This window comes from Choloepus didactylus, chromosome 12, assembly GCF_015220235.1.
Source record: "Choloepus didactylus isolate mChoDid1 chromosome 12, mChoDid1.pri, whole genome shotgun sequence".
In the NCBI taxonomy this organism is placed as follows: Eukaryota; Metazoa; Chordata; class Mammalia; order Pilosa; family Megalonychidae; genus Choloepus; species Choloepus didactylus.
Genome location: NC_051318.1, coordinates 25,021,696 through 25,047,745, shown reverse-complemented (window position 1 = coordinate 25,047,745; position 26,050 = coordinate 25,021,696). Strand labels below are relative to the sequence as shown.

Genomic DNA, 26,050 nt, shown 5'->3' with positions numbered 1-26,050 from the left:
GAACCATGCCCTGATGGTCCATCTACCAGGCCCAGGACCTAGTAAGGAGAACACACAATAAATGCACGTTTGACTGAAACTATTTTTCTTCATTGTCTTAGTCCAACACTCAAAAGGTCCCCATGTTATTAGGTAATTTGAGGTTCAAACCCTTGGTTGCTTAGTGAAATCAAAACACTAATTCTGCAGATTGTGTAATACTTGCATTGGGTAAATGGATCTTTGGGGAAGAAAATCCTATTCAAAAGCTATTCTATAAGAAAGTGTCACAAATGGGGTGGATAAGTAAAAAATGTTTTCTAAGAGGAGAAAACACAATTAGAATCTCTTATTGGATCAAAGAATTTTGGAGTTAAAACATTCTCAGAGCATCCTCCAGGGAGCACAAAGGCACAGAGAAGGGTCAAGACACAGGTTGGGTGAGCAGCGGAGTCAGAGTCCCTGATTCACAGCTTCCTCCCCCATTTCACCAAATTCAGATTCCACAGCGTGTCTCCGAATGAACAGGAGGGTTACGCAGCACATATGTTAGCAACATGCAATGCTACTGGCCAGTGTGCCAAGAACTGTTCCAAGTGCTTTACAGAAATCCACATTTAATTCTCACAACTCAGTGAGCTCGGGCCCATTAATATTCCATTAGGGCGTGCTGTCGCCTCTGCGGGTGTCAACAGAGACAAACCAAAATAAAGAAGCTCCAGGAACTCTTAAAGAAGAAAAGCGTTATTCAGTAGAGGCTTGGAAACCACCAGCTGTGGAAAATGAAGTCACTCCAGAGAGTTAGCAGATTTTTCTTCTTTTCTTTCCTTATTAGAAAACACACACACGCACACACAGCTAATCTGCACTAAATAGCAGGACTATGGGAGCTGCCCTGTCCTAATGAGTTACCTTAGTAACTGCCTTAAGCTGTCTGTTCCCATGGTGAATGAGGTCCATAACGGCATCAAATGCTTTCCGTGTGTCAAAATCATCTGCAAATGCAGCCTTTACAGCCACCTTTGTGTTGGTTAGCCTTTGAGGAAAAATAAGGAAAGAAATGAGTCAATTATTCAAAGAGGAAACCTTATAATAAGAAGCAAAATCCACCAGCATCCCTCAATCACGGGCACCAGACATTATGATTATTAGTTCAACAGTCTCAAGGCACCTGTCCAGTCTTCCAGCAGCAGAAGTATTTCCCAAGGAGAAGGCCCACTGATTTTAATTTGGGGGACTCTGTCATATTCACAAAGGCTTGTGAGAGTCCTACCCTTTCCTCTTTCTAATAAGCTGGACCCTGGAGTATTAAGCTAGTTCTCTGTTTAACAGAATCTCAACTATGTAAGATCAAGTCACAATTGTCATTTTACCAAATTAAAAACTGCATTTGAGCACACAACGTACATGTGGGCATATTCATAATGGTTTTAAAAATTAATGGTGACTTCATAAATAGACCTTCCAATGGCCAACTGATTTATATATATATATATATTTTATTTTTATTGAGATTGTTCATATACCATACAACTATCCAAAGATCCAAAGTGTACAATCAGTTGCCCATGGTACCATCAGAGCAGTGCATCCATCAACACAATTAATTTTTTTTTCAATTTTTAGAACATTTTCATTACTCCAGAGAAGAAATAAAGACAAAAAAAAGGAAACTCAAATCCTCCCATACCCCTAACCACGCCCCCCTCCATTACTGATTCATAGTTTTGGTATAGTACATTTGTTACTGTTGATGAAAGAATGTTAAAATACTACTAACTGTAGTATATAGTTTGCAATAGGTATAAATTTTTGTCCTATATGCCTATTATTAACTTCTAGTTATAGTGTCAAACATTTGTTCTAGTTCATGAGAGAGACTTCTAATATTTGTGAAGTTAATCACAGACATTGTCCACCACAAGATTCACTGTTTTATACATTCCCATCTTTTAACCTCCAACTTTCCTTCTGGTGACATACGTGACTCTGAGCTTACCCTTTCCACCACCTTCACACACCTTTCGGCACTGTTAGTTATTCTCACAACATGCTACCATCACCTCTGTCCATTTCCAAATGTTTAAGTTCACTCTAGTTGAACATTCTGCTCCTAATAAGCAACTGCTCCCCATTCTTTAGGCTCATTCTATATCCTGGTAAATTATATTTCATGTCTGTGAGTTTACATATTATAATTAGTTCATATCAGTGAGACCCTGCAATATTTGCCTTTATGTGTCTGTCTTATTTCACTCAGTATAGTGCCCTCAAGGTTTCTTCATCAACCCATTTTTTTTTAAGATGGTTTTGTTCACCCACCATACATTCTGTCCTAAGTAAACAATTACTGGTTCCCCGTATAGTCATATATTTATGTATTCAGCACCATCGCCACTATCTATATAAGGATATCTCCATTTCTTCCACAAAGAAGGAAGAAGAATCAAAGAAGGCAGAGATACAAAAGAAAAAGAGAAAGAGAAAAACAAACAACAATAACAACAAAAAGAAAACACCAAAATTTGACAGCTAGAAAGCAACAAAATGTTGCCAGGAGTCCCATACCCTTCCCCTATCCACCCCCCCCCCCACCATATACATTTAGCTTTGGTATATTGCCTTTGTTATATTAAGGAAGCATAATACAATGTTTCTGTAAATTATAGTCTCTAGTTTGCATGGATTGTATTTCCCCCCCAATCCCACCCTATTTTTAACACCTTGCAATGTTGACATTCATTTGTTCTACATCATGTAAAAATGTATTTGTACCTTTTCTTACAATTGTTGAGCACCCTAGGTTTCCCTGAGTTACACAGTCCCAGTCTTTATCCTTCATCTTTTGTTCTGGTGTCCCACATGGTCCCAACCTTCCTCTTTCAACCATACTCAGAGTCATCTTTGTTCAGTGTACTTACATTGCTGTGTAAACTGAACAAACTGTTTTCCAAACCTCTCACTCCTGTTTTTTCCCTTCTGTCTGCAGTGCTTCCTTTAGTGTTTCCTGTAGAGCAGATATCTTGTTCACAAACTCTGTCATTGTCTGTTTGTCAGAGAATATTTTAAGCTCTCCTTCATATTTGAAGGATAGTTTTGCTGGATATAGGATTCTTGGTTGGTGGTTTTTCTCTTTCAGTATCTTAAATATATCACCCCACTTCTTTCTTGCCTCCATGGTTTCTATTGAGAAATCCACACATAGTCTTATCAAGCCTCTTTTGTATGTGATGGATCGCTTTTCTCTTGCTGCTTTCAGGATTCTCTATCTTTGACATTTGATAATCTGATTATTAAGTGTCTTGGCATATGCCTATTAAGATTTATTCTGTTTTGGATACACTGCGCTTCTTGGATCTGTAATTTTATGTCTTTCATAAGAGATGGGAAATTTTCATTGATTATCTCCTCTAATGTTGCTTCTGCCCCTTTTCACTTCTCCTTCTGGGACACCAGTGACATGTACATTCCTGATTTTCATTTTGTCCTTAAGTTCCCAGGGACGTTGCTCATATTTTTCCATTCTTTTCTCTATCTGTTCTTTTGTGTGTAGGCTTTCAGGTGCCTTGTTCTCCAGTTCCTGAATGTCTTGGCATAGGCCTATTCAGATCTATTCTGTTTGGGGTATGCTGTGCTTCTTGGATCTGTAATTTTATGTCTTTCATAAGAGATGGGAAATTTTCATTGATTATTTCTTCTATTATTGTTTCTGTCCCTTTTCCCTTCTCTTCTCCTTCTGGGACACCAGTGACACGTATATTCTTGCTTTTTGTTTTGTCCTTAAGTTCCTGGAGATGTTGCTCATATTTTTCCATTCTTTTCTCTGTTTTTTTGTGTGTAGGCTTTCAGGTGCCTTGTTCTCCACTTCCTGAGTGTTTTTTCCTGCCTCTTGAGATCTGCTGTTGTATGTTTCCACTGTGTCTTTCATCTCGTGTGTTGTGGCTTTCATTTCCATAGATTCTGCCAGTTGGTTTTTTGAACTTTCAATTCTACCTTATGTACGCCCAGTGTTTTCATTATTTGGCTCATCTCTTTCACCATATCTTCCCTAAACTTTTTGAATTGACTTATTATTAGTTGTTTCAATTCCTGTATTTCAGTTGAAATGTAAGTTTGTTCCTTTGATGGGCCATAACTTCGTTTTTCTTAGTGTGGGTTATAGTTTTCTGTTGTCTAGGCATGGTTTCCTTGGTTTCCCTGCTCAGGTTTTCCCAGACCAGAACGGGCTCAGGTCCCAGAAGGAAGAAATCTTCAGTATCCTGTTTCCCTGAGGGTGTGTCTTAGAAAATTGGTACACTGTGTGAGGCCTCAGGTCACTGTGTTTTTCTGCCAAGCAGGTGGTGCCTGTCAGTCTGTAACTCCAGACTGGTGTAAGGAGGTATGGCCCATGGCTGTTTTCCCCCAGGCTCTGGGGTCTGGTTCTGAATGGAAGGCGGATAGTAGAGGTGGGCCCCACCCCTTTCCTCTTAGGAAAGACAGACACCCCCTCTAGGGAGAGGTCATTAGCATTTGAATAGACTGCCTGTGCATTCTCCATCCTTGTCTGGGTCAGAGTGCTGGGAACAGAAAATGGCTGAGGCTTTCTCCACTGAGAAATGGAGACAGAAAGACTCCTTCAGGGCCAGTCCATGGCCACCCTCTGTCTCTCCAAGGCCAGTCATCACCCAAAGCCTCTGTCTACTTGTTGGGGATTCGTAGCTCATAGCAAGCAGTCCACGCTTGTTAATTAAATTCCGAGTTGAGCTCAGCTGAGGTATATTTGCTTGCTGGGAGAGAGCTTCTCTCTAGCACCATGTGGCTTTGCAGCTCGGGCTGTGGGGGGAGGGGGCTCCTGGGTTGGATCCACAGTTTTTACTTAGAGATTTTATGCCGCGATCTCGGGCATTCCTCCCTGATGTATGATGAGTGAATGGTCACGTTTGTCCCCCTGCAGTTATTCCGGATTATTTACTAGTTGTTCCTGATTGTTTAATAGTTGTTCCAGGGGGACTAACTAGCTTCCACTCCTCTCTATGCTGCCATCTTGGCCAACTGATTTTTCACAAGTCTCTCAAGTCCACTCAACTGGGACAGAACAGTCTCTTCAATAAATGGTGTTGGCAGAACTGGATATCCATATCCAAAAAAATAAAAGAGGACCCCTATTGCATACCTTATACAAAAATTAACTCAAAATGGATCAAAGATCTAAATATAAGAACCAGGACCAGAAAACTTCTAGAAGAAAATGTAGGGAAACACCTTCAGGATCTACTGATAGGTGGTAGTTTCTTAGACCTTACACCCAAAGCAGAAGCAACAAAAGAAAAATAGATAAATGGGACCTCCTCAAAACTGAGTATTTCTGCGCTTCAAAGAACTTTGTCATAAGGGTGAAAAGGCAGCCGACTCAATGGGAGAAAATATTTGGAAACCACATATCTGAGAAGGTTTGATATCCAGTATATATAAAGAAATCTTACACCTCAACAATAAAAAGACAGGCAACCCAATTAAAAAATGGGCAAAAGATATAAATAGACATTTTTTCAAAGAGGAAATACAAATGGCTAAAAAGTACATGAAAAGATGCTCAACTTCACCAGCCATGAGGGCAATGCAAATCATAACCACAGTGAGATATCAACTTCACACTAGAACAGCCACTATTAAGCATACACAGGAAGCTACAGGTGTAGCAGAGGATGTGGAGAAATAAGAACACTTATTCTCTGCTAGTGGGAATGTAAAATGGTATAGCCACGGTAGAGGATGGTTTGGTGGTTCCTGAGAAAGGCAAGTATAGAGTTACCTTATGACCTGGCAATCCCGATACTCGGGATATACCCAGAAGATCTGAAAGCAGAGACATGAACAGGCATTCACATACTGATGTTCATAGCAGCATTATTCACAACTGCCAAAGGATGGAAAAAACCCCAAGTGTCCATCAACCGAAGAATGGATACACAAAATGTGGTATATATATACAATGGAATATTATGCAGCAATAAGGAAGAGTGTAGTTCTGAAGCATGTGACAACATGGATGATCCTTGAGAATATTATGTTGAGTGAAATAAGCCAGACACAAAAGGACAAATACTGTATGTTCTCGCTAACATGAACTAATTAAAATATGTAAACTCATAGACATAACATATAGAATATAGGTTACTAGGATACAAAGGAGGCCAAAGAATGGGGAGCAGTTGCTTAATAAGTGCAGAATTTCTAAATAAGTCAAACTTAAACATTTGGAAATGGATAAAGGTGACGGTAGCATGTTTTTGGAAGTATAATTAACAGAGCTGAATTGTGGGTGAATGTGGTAGAGGGGTGAATGTGTCACCAAAAGGAAAGCTGGAGGTAAAAACATGGGACTGTATCACACAGTTTCTCTTGTGGTGGGCGATGACTGTAAATTAACTGTACAAATATTAAAAAGTTCTTTCATGAACTAAAACAAATGTACGACACTATTACGAAGAGTTAATAATAGAGTGGTATATGGGAACAGACGTACCTATTGCACACTATGGACTATAGTTAACAGTAGTATCTTAATACTCTTTCACCAACAGTAACAAATGGGCCACACCAATACTAGGGGTCAATAATGGGGGGGGGGCATAAGTGGTATGGGATATTTTGGGTGTTCCTTTTTATTTTTATTTATTTTTCAGGAGTAATGAAAATGTTCTAAAATTGATCATGATGATGAATGCACACCTATGTGATGATTCTAGGAGCAATTATTGCATACTTTGGATGGTTTGTATGGTGTGTGAATAGATCTCAATAAAATTACATTAAAAAAAGAAAAAAAATGATTTGTGAAAAATTAAGCAGAGTTCATAGAAAATACTGCCATAATTGTAATTCAAATGTATTATGCAAAAAAAGTAACAAGTGAAGGTTTAGGTGGAGGGGAAGTTGGCACCATGTCCCCATCACTCATCCAGGACCCAGCACAGTGATGAGGTGAGTGGGCAGATGCCTGGGCACCAAGTCAGGACCCCCGGGTCCCGGGTCTCGCTCGCGTCTGGCTTTCGGCTTTCTGACTTGGACCAAGCACGCAGCAGCCCTCCCTTCCACGAGTGCTAAGTTGTGAGGAATTACTGTGATGATGTAACAAGGAATCTGGAGAAGGGCAAGGCACTGTAAAAAATGTCAAGTGCTACAGTTTTTAAAGCAGCACAGGATTCTGCAGGTGTGAGGGAAAACAGGGCACACTGGGCTGGCCTGAGGATTCAAGACAGCTCAGGGTCGGAACCTGAGAGGGGGGTGCGAGGAGGAAACTGGCACTCTGTGTGCCAAACTTGGTGTCAGATGCTTTTCTATGTGCCTATTTCATTAAATATTCTTAATAACTCTAAGATATTATGACTATTTCATTTAATATTCACAGTAACTCGTAAGATATTAATAACTTCTAAAACATGAGAATCTTTCACATAGGGTAGGTGGGTAAATTTGCCCGGTATTTCACAGACTCTAAGCAGCAGGGCTGAGTCCTGGAATCAGGTTTCTAGGATTGCAGGTGTCCTCGCTGGGACTAGAACCACTACTTCCTGTCTGCATCCAGGTCTTGGTAAACTTGTGTCATTTCTACGAGTCACTGAAAAAGGATAAAGATCAACTGATGGGAACCCCCTCAACTTCCCTTCCGTGCCTCCCTGCCTGAGCCTGGCCCCTGGGCTGTGCAGGCCCCACAGTCCTCAATCACCCCTTCTCTTGCTTCTTGACTGTCTCGTTCCTCTCAGCATAGAAACAAGCACGTTTCTCACCTGTGTCACCTTCCGGCTATAGCCCTCTCTAGTTCCCTTCCTTTGCTGTCAAGCTTCCCTCAAAGAGTAGTCTCCAGTGATGGGCTCAATTCCTCGCCTTCTCATTACCCTCTAACCAGTGCCCGGAAACTGCTCCTGCTCAGGGTCATCAACAACCTCCTGCTTTTCAGTCCTTCTTCTACTAACCTTTCTGCATCCACTGGCATGAAAATGAATCTTTTCCCTTGACCTCCTCCAGGTGCTGCTCCCTCCTGGCTTTCCCCTTCCTTCTCTTCCATGTCAGACTCCTAATTCCCAGCAGCCTCTGACTGCTGGGCTTCATCCGTTCTGGCCTTCCTTTCTCTCTCTCTACGTTTTTCTCCTGCACACCTATGGCTTCAATCCTGCCCATTCCTAAATCTTTATCTCTGGCCCAAACTTCTCCTCAGGGTGTAGACTCACATATCTAACTTCCTGCCACAAATACCCATTTGGTATCTGCAGCAGAGTACTGTTCACCCCAGTTCATCTCCCCCTTTATTGGCACATGGGATTGCGCTCCCAGGCTACCTCATGGCTGGGTGGGGCCCTCCAGCCAATTCTGGCCACTAAGCTGTGAGCAGAGGTGATGTGCCCCTCTTGGGCCGGAGCATTTCTTTGCTGCTGCCAGGTTCCTCAGAACTCTTCTCTTCCTCCTGGCATGGCAGCGGTCAACATGCTCCATCAGCCTGGGCCCCCGAGTGGCCATCCCAAGTAGAGGTCCTCTGCTGACCCACAGTGGACAAGTGGCACAAACGAGAGATAAACTGTGATTTTATGCCACTGTGATCCACGGTTATGTATTACAAAGCATAACCTGGCCTAACCTGAATGATATAAATGGAATGCATCTTCCCCTTCACCCCATCTTCTCTTCCTGTCTTCTCCACCTTAGGGAGTCACCCCATTAACTGCCCAAGACAGAAAAAAGCACTGACCAGGCTCCCTTCCCCTCCCTCACCCAGCCATCCAGAGACTGCTAAGTCTTGCTGACACAGTTCCCAGCCACATGCAACCACTTTGGATCCCGGACCGCATCATGGCCCTCCCAATCCTCTGAGTGTTTCCCCAAGGCTCCCCCTGCTGTAATTAACAGCTTTTCAGCCCACAAACGAGTCCAGACTTCTTTATTCTTCTTATGAATTCCTCAAGAGAGGAGGAACATGGCTTTTACTCTCTGGCTCCCCTGTTCCAAGTACAGGTCCTGACACAAGGTCAGCAGTCAGTAAATGTCTGATACACACACCGCACGTTTCATTCCTGGTCTCCAGAGAGAGAGAGAGAGAGAGTTCCATGGTTCTATAAACCATTTCAGTTTCTCACCATCCTAGAAAAGCTCTGTTTGATATCATGCCTGAATCTGTCAAACTTTTCGATGTACTAGACAAGGACAAACATGTTTAATCATTTAATGAAGCAACAGAACCGAAACTTTAATAAAATATCCCCATATTTAATATCAGGAATGTTAAGAGTCCACTTTTTCTTCCCTACTTGCTATTTTATTTTTAATTTATTTTACAGGGGTCTTGGTAAGTCAAATGTCTGATCTCTTATCTTTTACAACATCCTTCTTTTTAGTTCTGAATCTATACAACCCGACCCAAGCAGTCTGTACACTGCACAAGTCTGCGTTTCTTCCTTTGGTGACAGCAGCTTTACTATTAACTGAGAGAAGGGTGGATAACCTGACAGGCGTTTACCTCCAGCAGACTTGTTAATTCCTGTCCCCCGACCCATCCTTGACATGCACTCCTTCCTCAAAGGTCTAACTCATCCAGTGACTGGTAATGTAAATCCTCCTTTAATTATGAAATAGTGATAAGCACTATCTTTTATAAAATGAATAAATGTTGACAAGCACAGGGAAAGCATGGTCCTAGTATGTACATTACTTATAACCTTTACAACCACCCCACAAAGGAAGAGTCTCTTCAGTTCTCACCCAGTGAGATGGGGGACTTGCCCAAGGCCACAGTGATCCGAGGTAAGGAGCCAGGATTCAAAGCCAGGTCTGTCTGGCTCCTGTCAAAGCCCAGGTCCATGTACCTTCCATACCACCACATTTTCTAATAAAAGGTCTTCAATTTCTAGGAAGTCTTCCTTCCCTCTTCTTCTCCTCCTATTCCCCCCTCAGAAACCCACAGCAGCTCAAACACTTCCCTCTTCTTAAGGAGCAGCCCACATCTGGCTTCTGGGGGAAAGCCACATATTTGGGCATTACCAGTTGTGGTGGTTTGAAGCTTCATGTATCCCAGAAAAGCATGTTCTTAAAGTTAATCCATTCCTGTGGGTGTGGACCCATCATAAGGTGGACATTTTAATGAGGCTACTTCAGCTAAAGTGTGACCCACCTCATTCAGGATGGGTCTTAATCTTTTCACTGGAATCCTTTATAAACAACATGAATATAAAGAGAAAGAGAAAGCAACAGAAGCAAGAAGCTGAAAGCAATGAAACCCAGAAGAGAAGAGGGGGACCCACAGACGCCGCCATGTGGCAGAGGACCCTCAGATCTCTGGCAGCCAGTCTTCGGGAAGAAAGCATTGTCTTGATGATGTCCTGATTTGGACCTTTTTCTCAGCCTCAAACTGTAAGCTAATAAATTCCCATTGTTAAAAGCCAACCCCTTTAATATTAAATTTCCCCACCTGGAGAATTAACGATATTTTCACAAGCATTGGGGACTACCAATTTAATAGGCCAAGCCCTCAATCTTGGGGCTTGCCCTTATGAAGCTTTTACTGCAAAGGAGAGGCAAGTCTACTTAAAATTGTGCCTAAGAGTCACTCCCAGAGAACCTCTTTTGTTGATTAGATGTGGCCTCTCTCTCTAAGCCAACTCTGCAGGTAAACCCACTGCCCTCCCCACTACGTGGGACATGACTCCCAGGGGTGTAAATCTCTCTGGCAATGTGGGACATGACTCGCAGGGATGAGCTTGGCCCTGGCATAGTGGGATTGCGAAAGCCTTCTTAGACCAAAAGGGGGAAGAGAAAGGAAACAAAATAAAGTTTCGGTGGTTGAGAGATCTCAAATAGAGTCGACAGGTCATTCTGGGGGTTATTCCTATGCATTAGATAGATATCTCTTTTTAGTGTATTGGAATAGCTAGAAGGAAATAACCTGAAACTGTTGAACTGCAACCCAGGAGCCTTTATTCTTGAAGATGATCATATAATTCTATAGTTTACACTGCGTGACCATGTGACTGTGAAAACTTTGTGGCTCCCACTCCCTTTATCCAGTGTATGGACAGATGTATAGAAAAATGAGGACAAAAAGTAAATGAATAATAGAGAGGGATGGGGAGTATGGGATGTTCTTTTTTACTTTAATTCTTCTTTTTTTTCATTTTGAAATAAATTCAAAGTTATAGGAACAGTTGCAAAAACAATACTAACCCCATACGCAGAATTCCATCATACCCTGACCCCCCTCCCCCGATAGCTCAATCCACCAACGTTAACATGCTGTCACATCGCTATTTCTTTCCCTCCCTCCCTATCATCCATCATCTATTGCTCTGTCTTCTGAACATATGAGAGCTAGCTGCACACATCCTTGAACATACACTATAATTCACGTATACACTTCCCATGAACAAGAACATTCTTTTATGCAATCCCATTAAGCGCAGCTAAGTACAAGAGATTCAACAATGATACGAAGCTTACATTCTATATTTCCTTTTCCTTATGTCTCAACTGTGTCCCTTTGAGCCTCCTGTCCTCCATCCTCCAATCCCATCCAAGTTCATCCTTGGCATTCAATTGTCATCTATTTAGACTGTCTCCCCCCCCCCCCCCCCCAGTTATGGAAACATATATACAGTCTAAATCTTCCCATTCCACCCCCTCCCTAGCCTTCCATTAGTGGGATTAATCACATTTAGAATGTTGTAATGCTGTTTCCCACCATCCATTACTAGAAATTTCCCTTCACCTCAAACAGCAAGCCTACACTCATTCCTTAACTCCCCATTGCCCCTTCCTCCATTTCTCTTAACCCATACTCTACTTTTCATCTCTATGGTTATATTCTCTGATAATTTCTTTGTGTTTACTGTGGAGCTTAAAATTAACCTCTTAAATCCATATCAATCTTGTTTTTATTTGATACCAACTTCACTTCAACAGGGCACATAAACTATGTTCCTATACTCCTCTATTCCCCCACCTTTATATAGTTGTCTAAAATTACATATTTTACATTGAGTTCAAAACCACTGATTTGTCATTAGAGTTTGTGTATTTTATATCTTGTAGGAAACAAATAGTGGAGTTACAGTTCAAAAATTATTGACTTCTATTTGTATTCCATTGTGGTTGGAGAATGTGCTTTGAGTACATTCAATTTTTTTTGTTGTTGTTGTTAAATTTCTTGAGGCTTGTTTTATGTCCCAGCTTATGGTCCCTTCTGGAGAAAGATCCGTGATAATTAGAGAAAAATGAGTGCCCTGGTGATTTGGGATGTAAGGTACTATATATGTCTGTTAAAATTCTCTATATTTCTTTCTCCTTTCTTTGTTTCTCTGTTGGTAGGGCTCCCTCCAGTATCTGAAGTAGGGCAGGTCTTTTATTGGCAAACTCTTTCAGCATTTGTTTGTGAAAAATTTAAGCTCTCCCTTAAATTTGAAGGAGAGTTTTGCTGGATAAAGTATTCTTGGTTGGAAATTTTTCTCTCTCAGAATTTTAAATATGTCATGCCACTGCCTTCTCGCCTCCATGGTGGCCACTGAGCAGTCACAACTTAGTATTATGTTGTTTCCTTTGCATGTGGTGAACTGCCTTTCTCTTGCTGCTTTCAGAACTTGCTCCTTCTCTTCAGTGTTTGAGAGTCTGATCAGAATATGTCTCAGAGTGGGTTTATTTGGATTGATTCTATTTGGAGTTCATTGGGCATTTATGCTTTGTGTATTTATATTGTGTAGAAGGTTGGGGAAGTTTTCCCCAACAATTTCTTTGAATACTCTTTCTAGACCTTTACCCTTCTCTTCCTCTTCTGGGACACCAATGAGTCTTAAGTTTGGACGTTTTATTTTATCTATCGTATCCCTGAGATCCATTTCGATTTTTTCGATTTTTTTCTCCATTCTTTCTTTTGTTCTTTCATTTTCTGTTCTGTGGACTTCTAGGACACTGAGACGTTGTTCAGCTTCCTCTAGTCTTGTATTGTGAATATCCAGAGTCTTTTTAATTTGGCCAACAGTTTCTTTTATTTCCATAAGATCTTCTGTTTTTTTATTTACTCTTGCAATGTCTTCTTTATGCTCTTCTAGGGTCTTCTTTATGTCGCCTATATCCTGGGCCATGGTCCTCTTGATGTCCTTTAAATCCTCTGCCATGTTTTCATTCCTCGATTGTAGTTCTTTGATTAATTTTGCCAGGTAGTGTGTCTCTTCCGATATCTTGATTTGTGTGTTTGGAGTTGGATTCTCCATATTGTCTTGTTTTATCATATGCATTAAGATTTTCTGTTGTTTTTGGCCTCTTGGCATTTGCTTTGCTTGATAGGGTTCTTTCAAGTTGTAAAAAAAAGATACCAATCTAATTTTTCAGGAACACAGTTTGGTGGCATACACTTTCTCTAACTAACCAGCAGATGGCGTCTATGAGTCACCTATACCCCTCAAGTCAGTTCTCCACCTCGTCCCCATGTGGGGAAATGATTCTTGTGGGGTTCAGTTGGAGAACTCTGTTTGGGTGTGTTGCTGGAGCCATCCGCCCTGAATGTGGGGAATGTGTACAGGTGGCCAGGGAGGAAGGACAGCTTTAATATTCAAATCCCCCAGGTTCCCGGAGATTCAAGGCCACTGCAAGAGTCTAAGCCTTCATTTCAGTTCAGCCCCAGACCCTCTCTCTCACTGTCCCACAAACTACCAGACTTGGCGTAGTGTCCCTGGGTTCTCTGAGCAGGTCCCCCCGCCCAGCCACGTTCCTCCAGGACCTCTGCCGAGGGAATGCCATGCTATGTCACCAGTGCGCGCCGTCCCTCAAGGGAAGCCCTGGGCCACCAGGCCGTGCAGGGGCACTTTCAGCCTGATGCAAAGATGGCTGAACGGGGTGTCTCAACACCCCCCACCTCGCACAGTTCCTCCTTCCCAGCTCCGGGACAACTGGCGGGGCTCTGGGCTGTGTGCATGGCCCCGGGCAGGAGTTTATCCAGCCCTCCGGGGAGCCAGCTGCTAGCCGCAGGGTTTCTTTCTGCTTCCAGCTCTCCCCTCTGTTTCCCCAGCAGCGGGTTATCTTCCAGGCCAGACACCGAGAGGCCGGCCCAGCCCCCTCTTGCTGTGTTTTACTGGGTGGTTCCCACTATCACAACTGAGCCGCTCCTGGGTTTTTCCTTTTTTTTTTTTTTAAAAGAGCCTGTCGGTCTCCAAATGCCAAACCCTGGCTTCCTCACACTGCCGTGCAGCTGCGGGTCTTCCAGCCAGCTTACTCACTCATTTCAGAATGCAGACTCCCGGTTTCACCAAGTATACGGTCCCTGTGGAACTAGCAGACCTCGCCCAGCTGGTGCATCGCTGTAACCGGTGTTCTGGGTCACTTTCTGGTTTTTATCTAGTGTTTTTCACAGAGGTGTTTTTTTGCCCTGTCTCACCTAGCTGCCATCTTAGTTTCCAGTCAGTTATTATTCTTTTTGTGTGTGGTAATGAAAATGTTCAAAAATTGATTGTGGTAGTAAGTGTACAACTATATAATGGTACTGTGAACAATTAATTGTACACCATGGACGACTATATGGTATGTTAATATATCTCAATAAAATTGAATTAAAAAAAAAAGCCAACCCTTTTTATGGTATCTGCTTTTGGCACCCTAACAAACTAAAACACCAGTGGAACACTTGCAAGTGCATCTTACCTTTCCCACAATAGGTCTTCCCTGATGGAGTCACACACGAGCTGTCCTTTCATGTAGGCTTGTGCATCCTCAAGGAAAGAGGATATCCCAAGGAGGAGATGCTTAGCTTCACACATGGCAGCGTCACTATAGTCTATCGCTAAGAAAGAAGAGATTGTGACTCGAGGTGAGGTTTACACTTAACATATCCTACAACAAGCAACATCAATTACACTGAAGTCTTCTGGCAGCATTTCTCGAAAGGGGACTTGCAAGCTGTGGCTGCCTTCACATACTCAAAGGAGGAGATGGAGAAGGAGAAGAAGAAACGACAGCTCTCATATAACTCTAATTCCCCAAGTCACATCTATGTAGTCCACAAAGTATACTAATTAAAATGGTATACCACCTTAGAAGAAACAAGGTGGGCCGCAGAAAATCTTTCAGAATATTTTCTGGCCAAGGAGGCTTATTCTCACTGACAGACATACAGAACAGCTAACTCTGAAAAGTGGGTGAGATCTCAGCCTGGATGTCTGCTGGAAGATCAGAACTCCTATAAGAATATCTGCTGTCTGCAATGAGGATTTTTGACTTGAGTTTCAGAAAAGGTATAAAGAGAAACAGTCCTCAAATGCCAAAGTTTTATAATATATAAAAACAGGTTTAAGAACGGTTAGTCCACAGAGCAAAACCAGCCCATGTGGGTCTCTAGAACAGCTCTCTGCTAGGCCCCTAGCAAAAAGGGGTTCCTGTTCTCACAGCCGTTCAAAATCAGCCATGCCATCTCTAAAATAACTAAATTTCCCAGCTTCAATCACTTGTGTGATCATCTTCCCATAAAGGAATTGCTTTTATGGGTCACCTGTTCCATTAGATGGATAAGAGCAAATATACTGGGGTGTGGGAAACAGTGATGAAGCTCAAGAAGCTCGGGAACCCTTACGAGAGTATGATGGGGGTGGGAGCAGGGAGAAGAATTTCTTGAATTTGAGGAAGAGAAGGAGCTATTTGTTTGTGGGAAGGAGAGAAAACATGGCTACAACCACAGTCCAGCTAGAGATGGCAGTTTTAGCTTACAGAAAATTTATAAATGAGGGAAAGGAACAAGGCCTTGAACGGCCTTGAGAGTGCAGCGTTGGGTGTAAGGGTTAGGGGGTGGGCTCTGTGGCCTGACTGCCTGGGTTTGAATATTGGCTCCACCATTTTCTTAGCATGACCTTTACCAAATTACTAAGCCTCCTGAACCTCAGTTTCCCCATCTGTAAAGCAGGAGAATTAATAGTATCTACTTCCATAGATTAGTGAAGCCTAATAAGTAAATACATGAATTAAAATTTTTAGAACAGCAGTCAGTATACATTAGTTATTACTAAGAAAGACATTTTATAAAGGATAGAGGCAATAAATATATGTTTAAAGGAAAAACAAAATAAAATGGCAATATAGGGCCCCAAAGAATATTAATGTGTATATTAATATAAATCCCAGAGTTATAGACAGGGAAAATAGAAATGTAAAAATAATTAATGCCCAAAAACCTATTTTTAGAAAGCAGTAAATGAAATTTCTAAATCATTATTAACCCCAATTTAAAAAAATTACATTTATGACTAAATGACTAGTAAGTATGTAATATCTCTTTTATTCACGTAGTTTCAATTAAACACTGACATTTTCCAAGTGTTTTAGAGAAAGACATGCCAAAGATTGTACTCCACCAAAACATGACATTGCTATCAACTCTTCCAAGACCAGGGACACTCACTCCCAAATAAGGACACAAGAGTAAAAACTAAAAGTCAGTGGTCATTTTCTGGGCACTAGCAGAGTGAGTTTGAAATTATCTTCAAGAGATTGATGTGCCATGATGAACTAACTTTCAGCATTAGCTGGAATCTGAATGAATCATAACAAAACAAAGCCTTAAGAATTAATGAGCTAGAGGATCTAAGATGGTGGCATCGAGAGGAGTGGAAGTTAAGTAGTCCCCCTGGAACAACTGAAAAAAAACAGAAACAACTAGTAAATAATCCGGAATAACTGCAGGGGGACAAAGGTGACCATCCACTCATCATACACCAACCTGAATTGGGAAGAATGCCCGAGATCACAGCATAAAATCTGCAAGTAAAGTTTGCAGATCCAAATTGGGAGACCCCTCCCCCACAGCCCGAGAGTGCCAGAGAGAAGCTTTCTCCCAGCAAGTGAATATAGCTCAGCTGAGCGCCAACTGGGGTTTTAATCAGCGAGTGTGAACTGCTCACTATGAGGTACGAATCCCCAAAAAGCAGACAGAGGCTTTGGGTGACGACCGACCTTGGAGAGCCGGAGGTTTGCCTCGAACTAGCTCTGTTCCTTTTTCAACTCAGTGGAGAAAGCCTCAGCCATTTTCAGTTCCCAGCTCCATGACCCAGACAAAGGTATAGCACAGGCAGAGAGAGACCATTGAAATGCTAATGACCTCCCCCTAGGGCATCTATCTTCTCTAAGAGGAAAGGGCTGGGGCCCAGCTCTACTACCTGCCTTTCATTCAGAACTTACAACAGTCAAGAATTATAGGCTAACAGGCGCCACCTGCTGGGCAGAAAAGCACAGTGACCGGAGGCATCACAGGATGTACCAATAAAAGGCACACCCTCAGGGAAACTGGATACTGAATATTTCTTCCTTCTGGGACCTTAGCCCATTCTGGTCTGGGGAGGCCTGATTGGGGTAACCAAGGAAACCATGCCTAGACAACAGAAAGCTACAACCTACGCCAAGAAAAATGAGGTTATGGCCCGGTCAGGGGAACAAACTTGCACTTCAACTGTGATGCAGGAATTGAAACAACTAATAATAACTGAATTCAAAAAGTTTAGGGAAGATATGGCAAAAGAGATGAACCATATAATGAAAACACAGGATGTACATAAGGTAGAAATTGAAAGTTCAGAAAACCAACTGGTGGAATCTATGGAAATGAAAGGCACAACATAAGAGATAGAGACAAAACGAAAAGCAAGAATTTATGTGTCACTGGTGTCCCAGCAGGAGAAGAGAAGGGAAAAGGGGCAGAAGCAATAATAGAGGAAATAATCAATGAAAATTTCCCATCTCTTATGAAAGACATAAAATTATGGATCCAAGAAGCACAGTGTATCCCAAACAGAATAGATCTGAACAGGCCTATGCCAAGACACTTAATAATCAGATTATCAAGCGTCAAAGATAAAGAGAGAATCCTGAAAGCAGCAAGAGAGAAACGATCTATCACATACAAAGGAAGCTTGATAAGACTATATGTGGATTTCTCAATAGAGACCATGGAGGCAAGAAGGAAGTGGGGTGATATATTTAAGATACTGAAAGAGAAAAAAAACACCAACCAAGAATCCTATATCCGGCAAAACTATCCTTCAGATAGGAGGGAAAGCTTAAAATATTTTCTGACAAACAGACAAAGACTGAGTTTGTGAACAAGATACCTGTTCTATAGGAAACACTACAGGAAGCTCTCCAGACAGAAAGGAAAAGACAGAAGTGAGAAGTTTAGAAAACAATTTTGGGAGATAGTAGCAAAGCAATGTAAGTACACTGAACAAAGATGACTGTGAAGATGGTTGAAAGAGGAAGACTGGGATCATGTGGGACACCAGAACAAAAGACAAACGATAGAGACTGGGACTGTGTAACTCAGGGAAACCTAGGATGCTCAGCGATTGTAAAAAAAAGGTACAAATATGTTTTTACATGAGGTAGAACAAATGAATTCCAACATTGCAAGGTGTTAAAAATAGGGTGGGATTCGGGGGAAAATACAATCAATGCAAACTAGAGGCTAGAATTAACAGAAACATTGTATTATGCTTCCTTTAATGTAACAAAAGCAATATACCAAAGCTAAATGCATATGGGGGGGTGGGGAATAGGAGAAGGGTATGGGACTCCAGGCATTGGTGATGTTGTCTGACTCTTTATTCTACTTTAGGTTAATGCTATCCTTCCTTTTGTCACCTTCTAGCTATCAAGTTTTTTTGTTTGTTTGCTTGTTTGTTTTTATCTTTTCTCTTGCCTTTTTCTTTTGCCTCTCTGCCTTCTTTGACTCTTCCTCCGTCTTTGTGGAAGAAATGTCCTTATATAGAGTGGCAATGGTGCTCAATACATAAATATATGACTATACGGGGAACCAACGATTGTTTACTTAGGACGGAATGTATAGTGTCTGAAAAAAACCATCTTAAAAGAAATAGGTTGATGAAGAAACCTTGAGGGCACTATATTGAGTGAAATCAGACAGACACATAAAAGCAAATATTGCAGGGTCTCACTGATATGAACTAATTATAATATGTAAACTCACAGACATGAAATATAAGTTACCAGGACATAGAATGAGGCTAAAGAATGGGGAGCGGTTGCTTATTATGAGCAGAATGTTCAACTAGGGTGAACTTAAATATTTGGAAATGGACAGGGGTGATGGTGGCATGTAATGAGAATAACTAACAGTGCTAAAAGGTGTGTGAAGGTGGTGGAAAGGGTAAGCTCAGAGTCACGCATGTCACCAGAAGGAAAGTTGGAGGTTAAAAGATGGGAATGTACAAAACAGTGAATCTTGGGGTGGACAATGTCCGTGATTAACTATACAAATATTAGAAATCTCTCTCACAAACTAGAACCAATGCATGTCACTATAACTAGAGGTTAATAATAGAGAGGCATATAGGGAAAATATATATACCTATTGCAAACTATATACTACAGTTAGTAGTATTTTAACATTCTTTCATCAACAGTAACAAATGTACTATACCAAAACTATGAATCAATAATGGAGGGGGGGGGTGTGGTTAGGGGTATGGGAGGATGTGAGTTTCCTTTTTTTGTCTTTGTTTCTTTTCTGGAGTAGTGAAAATGTTCTAAAAATTGAAAAAAAAAATAATTGTGTTGATGGATGCACAGCTGTATGGTGGTGCTGTGGGCAACTGATTGTGCACTTCGGATCTTTGGATAGTTGTATGGTATCTGAACAATCTCAATTTAAAAAAAATTAATGAGCTAAATTCAGGCTGCCTGCAATGGAGATTATCACAGAAATGTTACATAAAAGCAAACAATCTACAGGACTCTGGAAATAATGTTTCTCCTGTAAGAGTCTGAAAGTTTGGAAACAAAAAAGAAAAAAGAAATGGGATGACCCATATCATCCACCGACATCCTTAAAAAAGAGACTAAAGTTCTTTTAAATGTTATCTGATCTTTGCAGAACACCAGTATGTGTTTTTAGGAGTACAAAGATTAGTGTCCGTTTCTTATTATTTAAAAAATTCTAACACTTCCCTTTTCCCCCAGTTGCCCCCCCCAAAAAAATCTGCAAATTAAATGAAGTGTCCCCTGAATTTATACAGTGCAACTCTGCAGTGACAAGTACATCCTCAATTTCTGTATCATTTCCCACTTCTTTATTTTTGTTGCTGGACAGCTGAAAAGGCCCTATAATGTAGCTATACCAAGGCCCCGGGGAACAAAAGTATTTGAGCAGTATATTCGGATGGTCTCAGAAGAAGAGGGTGCTGCTAACTCACTGCCTGTTAGAAATGCACTGGAGCTGGGTGCCTAGTAGGAACAAACATTTGTGCAAGGAAGGGGTGGCGGGGGGGCTGCTTTCTGAGGCCCTGATCTGGCCCTCAGGGGCCTGCAGGCACATGGGTGCCCGGAGCTGGGCAGGATCGGGGCTCCACCTGGAGGCCCTTGTGCCTGGCTGACCTGGCACTTCGGAGCAAGATGGAGAAAATGCCCTATGCTCGGTTTCACTCAAGCACAGATAAAATGTGTAAGGGAAATGCCAGGGATTGTTTCAAGAATAGCTCAACCCAACCACTAAGTTTATCCTGTTTCAATCTTCAATGACATGGGAATAAGCTAATAAAAAGGTAATGATTCCTTTTCCTGACATGCTTTATTGTTCTCAGAGATCCCTTGATCTCCTTATAAAAATGGTTGCATTTAATACTCTAAGCCCCAGAATAATTTTTGACGAACACTAAACTAGTATCTCCCAAACCATCTATGATGGACTAGCTTTTTTTTTTTTTGAATTACCAATCCATTGTGATTTGATAAGTATGTAAAACACAGTGAGAATGAATTAGTTTTAAATGGTCACACTTGATGTTAGCAATGTCAAATTGTTATAAATTTCTGAATGCTTACCCCTACGTTCTGTACTTAAACCTACGTTTTGTACTTAACTCTGGTTTGGCCCAGTAACGGTTCACAGGCTGGTATGGGTCCACAGCCCACGCTTTAAACATCCCTTTGAAAACCACAAGAATGAAAAGAGCCTCTCCAGACACATATGCCAGAAATGACATCCTGACAGGCCGAAACATACCAGTTTCAAAATGAGAATTCCAAAATTAGACACAGATTCAAGCTGGGGAACAATGCAATGAAAATTTACCTCTAGGTTCTCCAATATCTCTTTTGTCAAAATCCATTTGCAGTTGTGCTTTTGGAAAACTTCAACTGAAAGAGGAAACCCAGAAAACCACAATCTGACCAAGTTAAGAAAACAAAGATAAAGCCAGAACTGATGAGGTTAATGGAAAAGAGCACTAAAGACGCAGGAAGGACAATCATCCCAGACTGGGAGAGGGCAGAGACAGATGGCCTGTCTGCAAAAGACATGTTACCTGAAGGTTAAGGAGAAAAGCATTCTCCATATACATTCCACATATTCTATTTTATAAACAGGGAAGCTGAGGCAAGAAAACAAAAGTGGCTTTTCCCATGTCTTTAGGCAACACTGTGTTGAATAAAGGTTAGGCTCTCTTGCTGCAATGATTGCATTCAACCTACTGGACAATGTCTTAGAGAATGTCTCTCTGAAGGGGAAAAAAGCAGTGGATTAAAAGAAGAAACTGAACTTCCACACCACTGGGACCTGTGGCATGTAGAGAAGTCGAGAAACAACTGGCCAGACTGTAGGCCTCATTGTCACTGCTTTCTGATCTTGGAGGGGCATCGTATTTCCAGGGGATTATTCAGAGCTTCAAAGCTTTAGTCCCAGGAGTCCACATCTTGCTAACATACTATTCAAAGATGCATCAGTGTTTCCAGAAATCTCTCACTGGTAGATAAGTGCCCCCTATATCCCACCAAAAAATTCTCACTAATAATGAGTTTGTGAAATAGCTGCCACTGCTTGAGAAAGTTTCTTTTCAGACTGACTTGGTATTCAAAGTTCAAAAGGAACTACACATAAGCAGAAATTAAAACTAATACAGGCCCCTACTCCCACCTCCTTTCCACAATCTATGAAAAGGAGGTGGGAGCAGGGGCCTCTCTAAGATAAAAAGCCACTGGGAAGGGCTCAGAATGGAATATTTTTTTTGGAAGGAACAATACCACTAACCAGGATGCACCAGATGGGCCATGCTGAAAATTCTAATCCATCAGCACAGACCAGCTCATCTGACCTTGGAAGTCAGGAAGTCATACAATCTCACCTCTCCTTTCTTCACCTGTGAATGGAATGCAAAGCCACCACTCTCTACATAAATGCCACTCATTTCAGCAAGCTGTTCCTCTTCTGTTATGGAAACCAGTACACAACAGGGAGGAATAAGCACAAGTTAAGAGGAAAGAATTTTGCACTGTGCATGTACAATGAGCATTTGTGTGTATCAAATTCACAGCACCATTTTCTCTCTGAATGACATTCTCTTCCCTTTTGTAACTTTGAGTAAGATGGAAACAATGAATTCTTCAAATCAATCTATCTTTTTGAATTTTCCTCTCATAAAAATGGCTGGGCTGTGTTCTTATGCACATATAAACAAACACGTTCTATATACATGTTACATTACTCAGTAATGGCTTTTCTGGTTACTTTATTTGTATCAGGGTTGACAACTGAAAATAATCTGAAACCAAGTAGCTGAGCAAAAGTCATATCCTAATGCTTGAGAACAGTGCTTCTCACTGCTTCGGTGAACTCAGTTCCCCTGGCATGATTCTCTGCAGTTCTATCCAATGGGGAGAAAGACTAAGATAATCCATAATGTAGAAAATCTGGATTTAGCAGTATACGGCCGACACCGGTATGTGTACATCAAAGCCAGGATAAAGATTTGGGCAGAAGGAACAAACGTATGCACATCCCTTGGGCAGTGGGATTTGATTTAAAGACGGGACACTATTTTGCAAAGTCCATCGCTGTTTCTGGCTGTGCCTCTTCAGACTCTCACCTTGTCTTTGTTCCAAAGGACAAACTTTGCCTTGGAATGCCACTGGTGTTCTTTCCAAGTATGCCAGCTATTCTGCAGTATGTGCTCAGTATTTCTTCTGCACATTGTGCTTAAGCCAACTGCATCCAGCTTGCTGCTATCTGTGCTCCACACACATCCTGTGTAGCAGAGCTGTCTTTGAACACGCAGCAGCTGCTTGCTGAGGGACTGGCTACTTGGGAGGACATTGCATTTTCTGATCCCATCTTATCACTCAGTATTGATTGTGGTATATAAGCGTCTCAATCCAGGGATATCTGCATCTCCTCACAGAATCTAGGCAAAAGACTTTGCATTTAGAACATACTTCATAAAAATCTGATTGATAAAGAAATGTTAACTAATCAACAAATAGTTAAAGGGAACAGCACTGTACAAGGTACTTTGCTTGGTGAGACTATAAAAGATACAAAAGGCATAATCTCTCCCTTCTCTAACTTTCTCCTAGAAAGTTCCTGCGATATAGCTGAGGAGATCACTATCTACTTCTAATAATACAAGGCAGAAAATGGCAAATGACAAATGACTAAGTGCTAAAGAAAGTCAGGGGCTAGAAGTTGCATGTGTGTGTGTTCTGTGCATGTGAGTGTGTCCAAGTAAGTCTGTATGTGTTCAAAGTGTGCAGGTGTCTGAGTTTCAGAGCATCTGAGCAAGCAGGTATCCAGGTGCTCATGTTGTTGAACAGGTGCTGTCCTAGAAGGCTACAGGAGACTCCATGAGTACAGAAAAGGGGAGGGGGCCTTCTAGGCAAAGGGGACCACCTGAGAAAGGACTTGAAAAGTGTGGTACACGAGATAAATTACATTATCAGGTCAGATTCACTCAATCAACAAACTGAGATTCGATTATTTTTCAGTTGCCTGCCCCTCACCAATCCCCATCAACTTCATACAAAACAAGGAATAATCAACTTAGGGCCAGGAAAGCGGGTGAGAGGTTCAGGAAGAGGGAGAGCAGGAGATGATGTGACAAAAATAACAGTTTGGAAAAATTTCGGTGTCAACGGAGTACACTACAGAATGGCAAAGTAAGAGGTTAGAGGTACCAGAATCAGTAGACACCCTCAGTGGGGTGGTGGCCTAGAAATATAGGCATTAGATAAGACTAAGGAAGGTTCTACAAAGGCTACTCTACAGATCAAGGAGAGATCATTATAGGAGGAAAATACCAAGGTCAGTTTTAGAGTAGGGTTGGAAGGAATGTCAATACAACCAGGAAGAAGCATTGGGCAAACAAATGGAAATAGCAAACGAAAGGTCAGGTCAGGGCAGAGATGCAGCTACACCTACATCTGCTCAAGAAGCTAGATGGGGTGGAGAACCCCAATTGTCAGGAAGCGACAGCCCCGGGAGACCTTCTCACCCAGGGTTTCACAGCTCAGCTATTAGCAAGCCACCACCAAGAATCTTTCCAAATTCAAGTACTAACCCTTAAATGTCTACTCTTTTCCTTTATGAGCAACCCAATTTTTAAACTTAAGTAAAAGTAATTTTGAAAGGAAATGGCATATCACTAGTGTAAATGGAAAAATCAGTGTAATTCCCATCAGTAGAAGGTGACCATTTAAAAAAAACAGAGCTCTTAAAAAGTGCTCCTCTCTGAGCCACACAGCATCTTGCAAATGCCAAGTCAGGCCCTACTGCGCACTGGAAAATCCTGACTCATCCCATCCTCACCTAACCTGCCTTCACAGATCAGGTGTGGGTGGTGAGGGAGCATCACAGGGCTACAGGTTGGAGACATCTCTCAGTCCCTACATTACTCACCTGCTCTAGCCACCAACAGAGAAGCCCTCGACTCTCCCCAAAGGACCCAATGGCCCAACTCTTTGTACAGCTCTAGTAATAGAATCTAGAGGCCTCCTGGAGGCCTTTACTGCCAGTTAGATCAGGGATGCCGAACAGGGCAATGCCTGGTATCTCCAAACCTAAGCCTCTCCTTCCTGGGTGGCCTGGAAGGAGAAGAGGGCTTTGGCACCCAGAGACATACCATTAAACAATTCCTTGCCCCAAGAGTCTAGTCCTAGAGCAACATGTAATAATGCAATGTGGTGGGAATTAGTCACTGTTCCGAAGAGAGATCCTATTCTGCTGCCCGCCACGGGGTGTGTGGTGCATTTACTCTGAGTGGGGTGGTGGCGGTGGTACTTTTGTGTACCTATGTTTCAGGCACTATTTCAGGTACTTTATACGTATTATGGCCAATCCTCACAACTCTGCAAGGCCCGTTTGAGCACTCCCAGTTTACAAAATAGGAAGCTGAAGTGCTATGGAGTTAAATAACCTGTTCCAGATTCCACTGAGTGAGGAATAAGGGGGATAGATTTCAGTCTGACTTGGAAACACACACTACAAGATGATCCCCACTCAACAATGCAGCTTTAGGGATCTGGTGGCTGATTCCTGGTCCACAGTGCTGGGGTAATACTTCATAATAAATTTAGATTTCATAATAAATTTCATACACTTATTATTTTCTGTGTTTACTTTCAGAACCTAAATCTTAAGGCATAAAAAGCAATCACACTAATAAGATTATACTTATTTTAGTCTGAATTTTGCAATCTCCAAATATTGTCAATATGGTTGTTTTTTGAGTTATAAAGGAATAAATAATGTGGTAGTCAGATTCTAGAACTACAATTTTCAGCTGTTTCCTTACCTGACCTGTAACTACTCCGCATACAGAAGAGCCGGAAGACATCAGGCGAAAACTTCTTTAGAAAATCCTAATAAAATAAGAAGTAAAGCACATTTGTAGTGTTTTTCCTTTAAATTTTGCATCACTTGGAGATTACTTGTATATAATTTACTACCATTATGAGTTGATATGTACATACCAAGAAATCAGAAATTTTTAAGAAGTTTTGTTTCCAACCTCATTATCAACAATCACTCTTTTCCTTGGCAGTTTCCCTGACTAGACTGCCAACGTGCAGTCTCAATACTTGTGGGAAAGGCAGAGAAGAAAGCCCTTTGCCCTGAAAAACTTGCTCTGATAAGGTTCAAGAAGAAATCTTTTCTGTTAATCTTGGGAGCTCTTTGTCCATGACACAATTTTAATGACTCTCAGCATAAGAAGACAGGAACCCAAACAGAGCTCGCTAGACATCTGGTGACTGAGAGGAGACGCTGTACCCTGGAAGGGGAGAAGGGTTAGGTGAC

General features: G+C 41.6%; 1 protein-coding gene across 5 annotated transcripts in view; it reads right to left on the bottom strand.

Annotated features, from left to right (window-relative positions):
• Positions 1 to 26,050, bottom strand: part of CARS2 (cysteinyl-tRNA synthetase 2, mitochondrial) — a 116,260-nt gene that overhangs the window by 9,657 nt on the left and 80,553 nt on the right. For all 5 annotated transcript variants that reach the window (XM_037800651.1, XM_037800653.1, XM_037800654.1 and 2 more), the window contains 3 exons: positions 25,548 to 25,614; positions 14,632 to 14,770; positions 892 to 1,015 (listed from right to left, as the gene is read on the bottom strand). In XM_037800651.1, the coding sequence (XP_037656579.1) occupies positions 892 to 1,015; positions 14,632 to 14,770; positions 25,548 to 25,614 (330 nt within the window). The remainder of the gene's footprint in view (positions 1 to 891; positions 1,016 to 14,631; positions 14,771 to 25,547; positions 25,615 to 26,050) is intronic.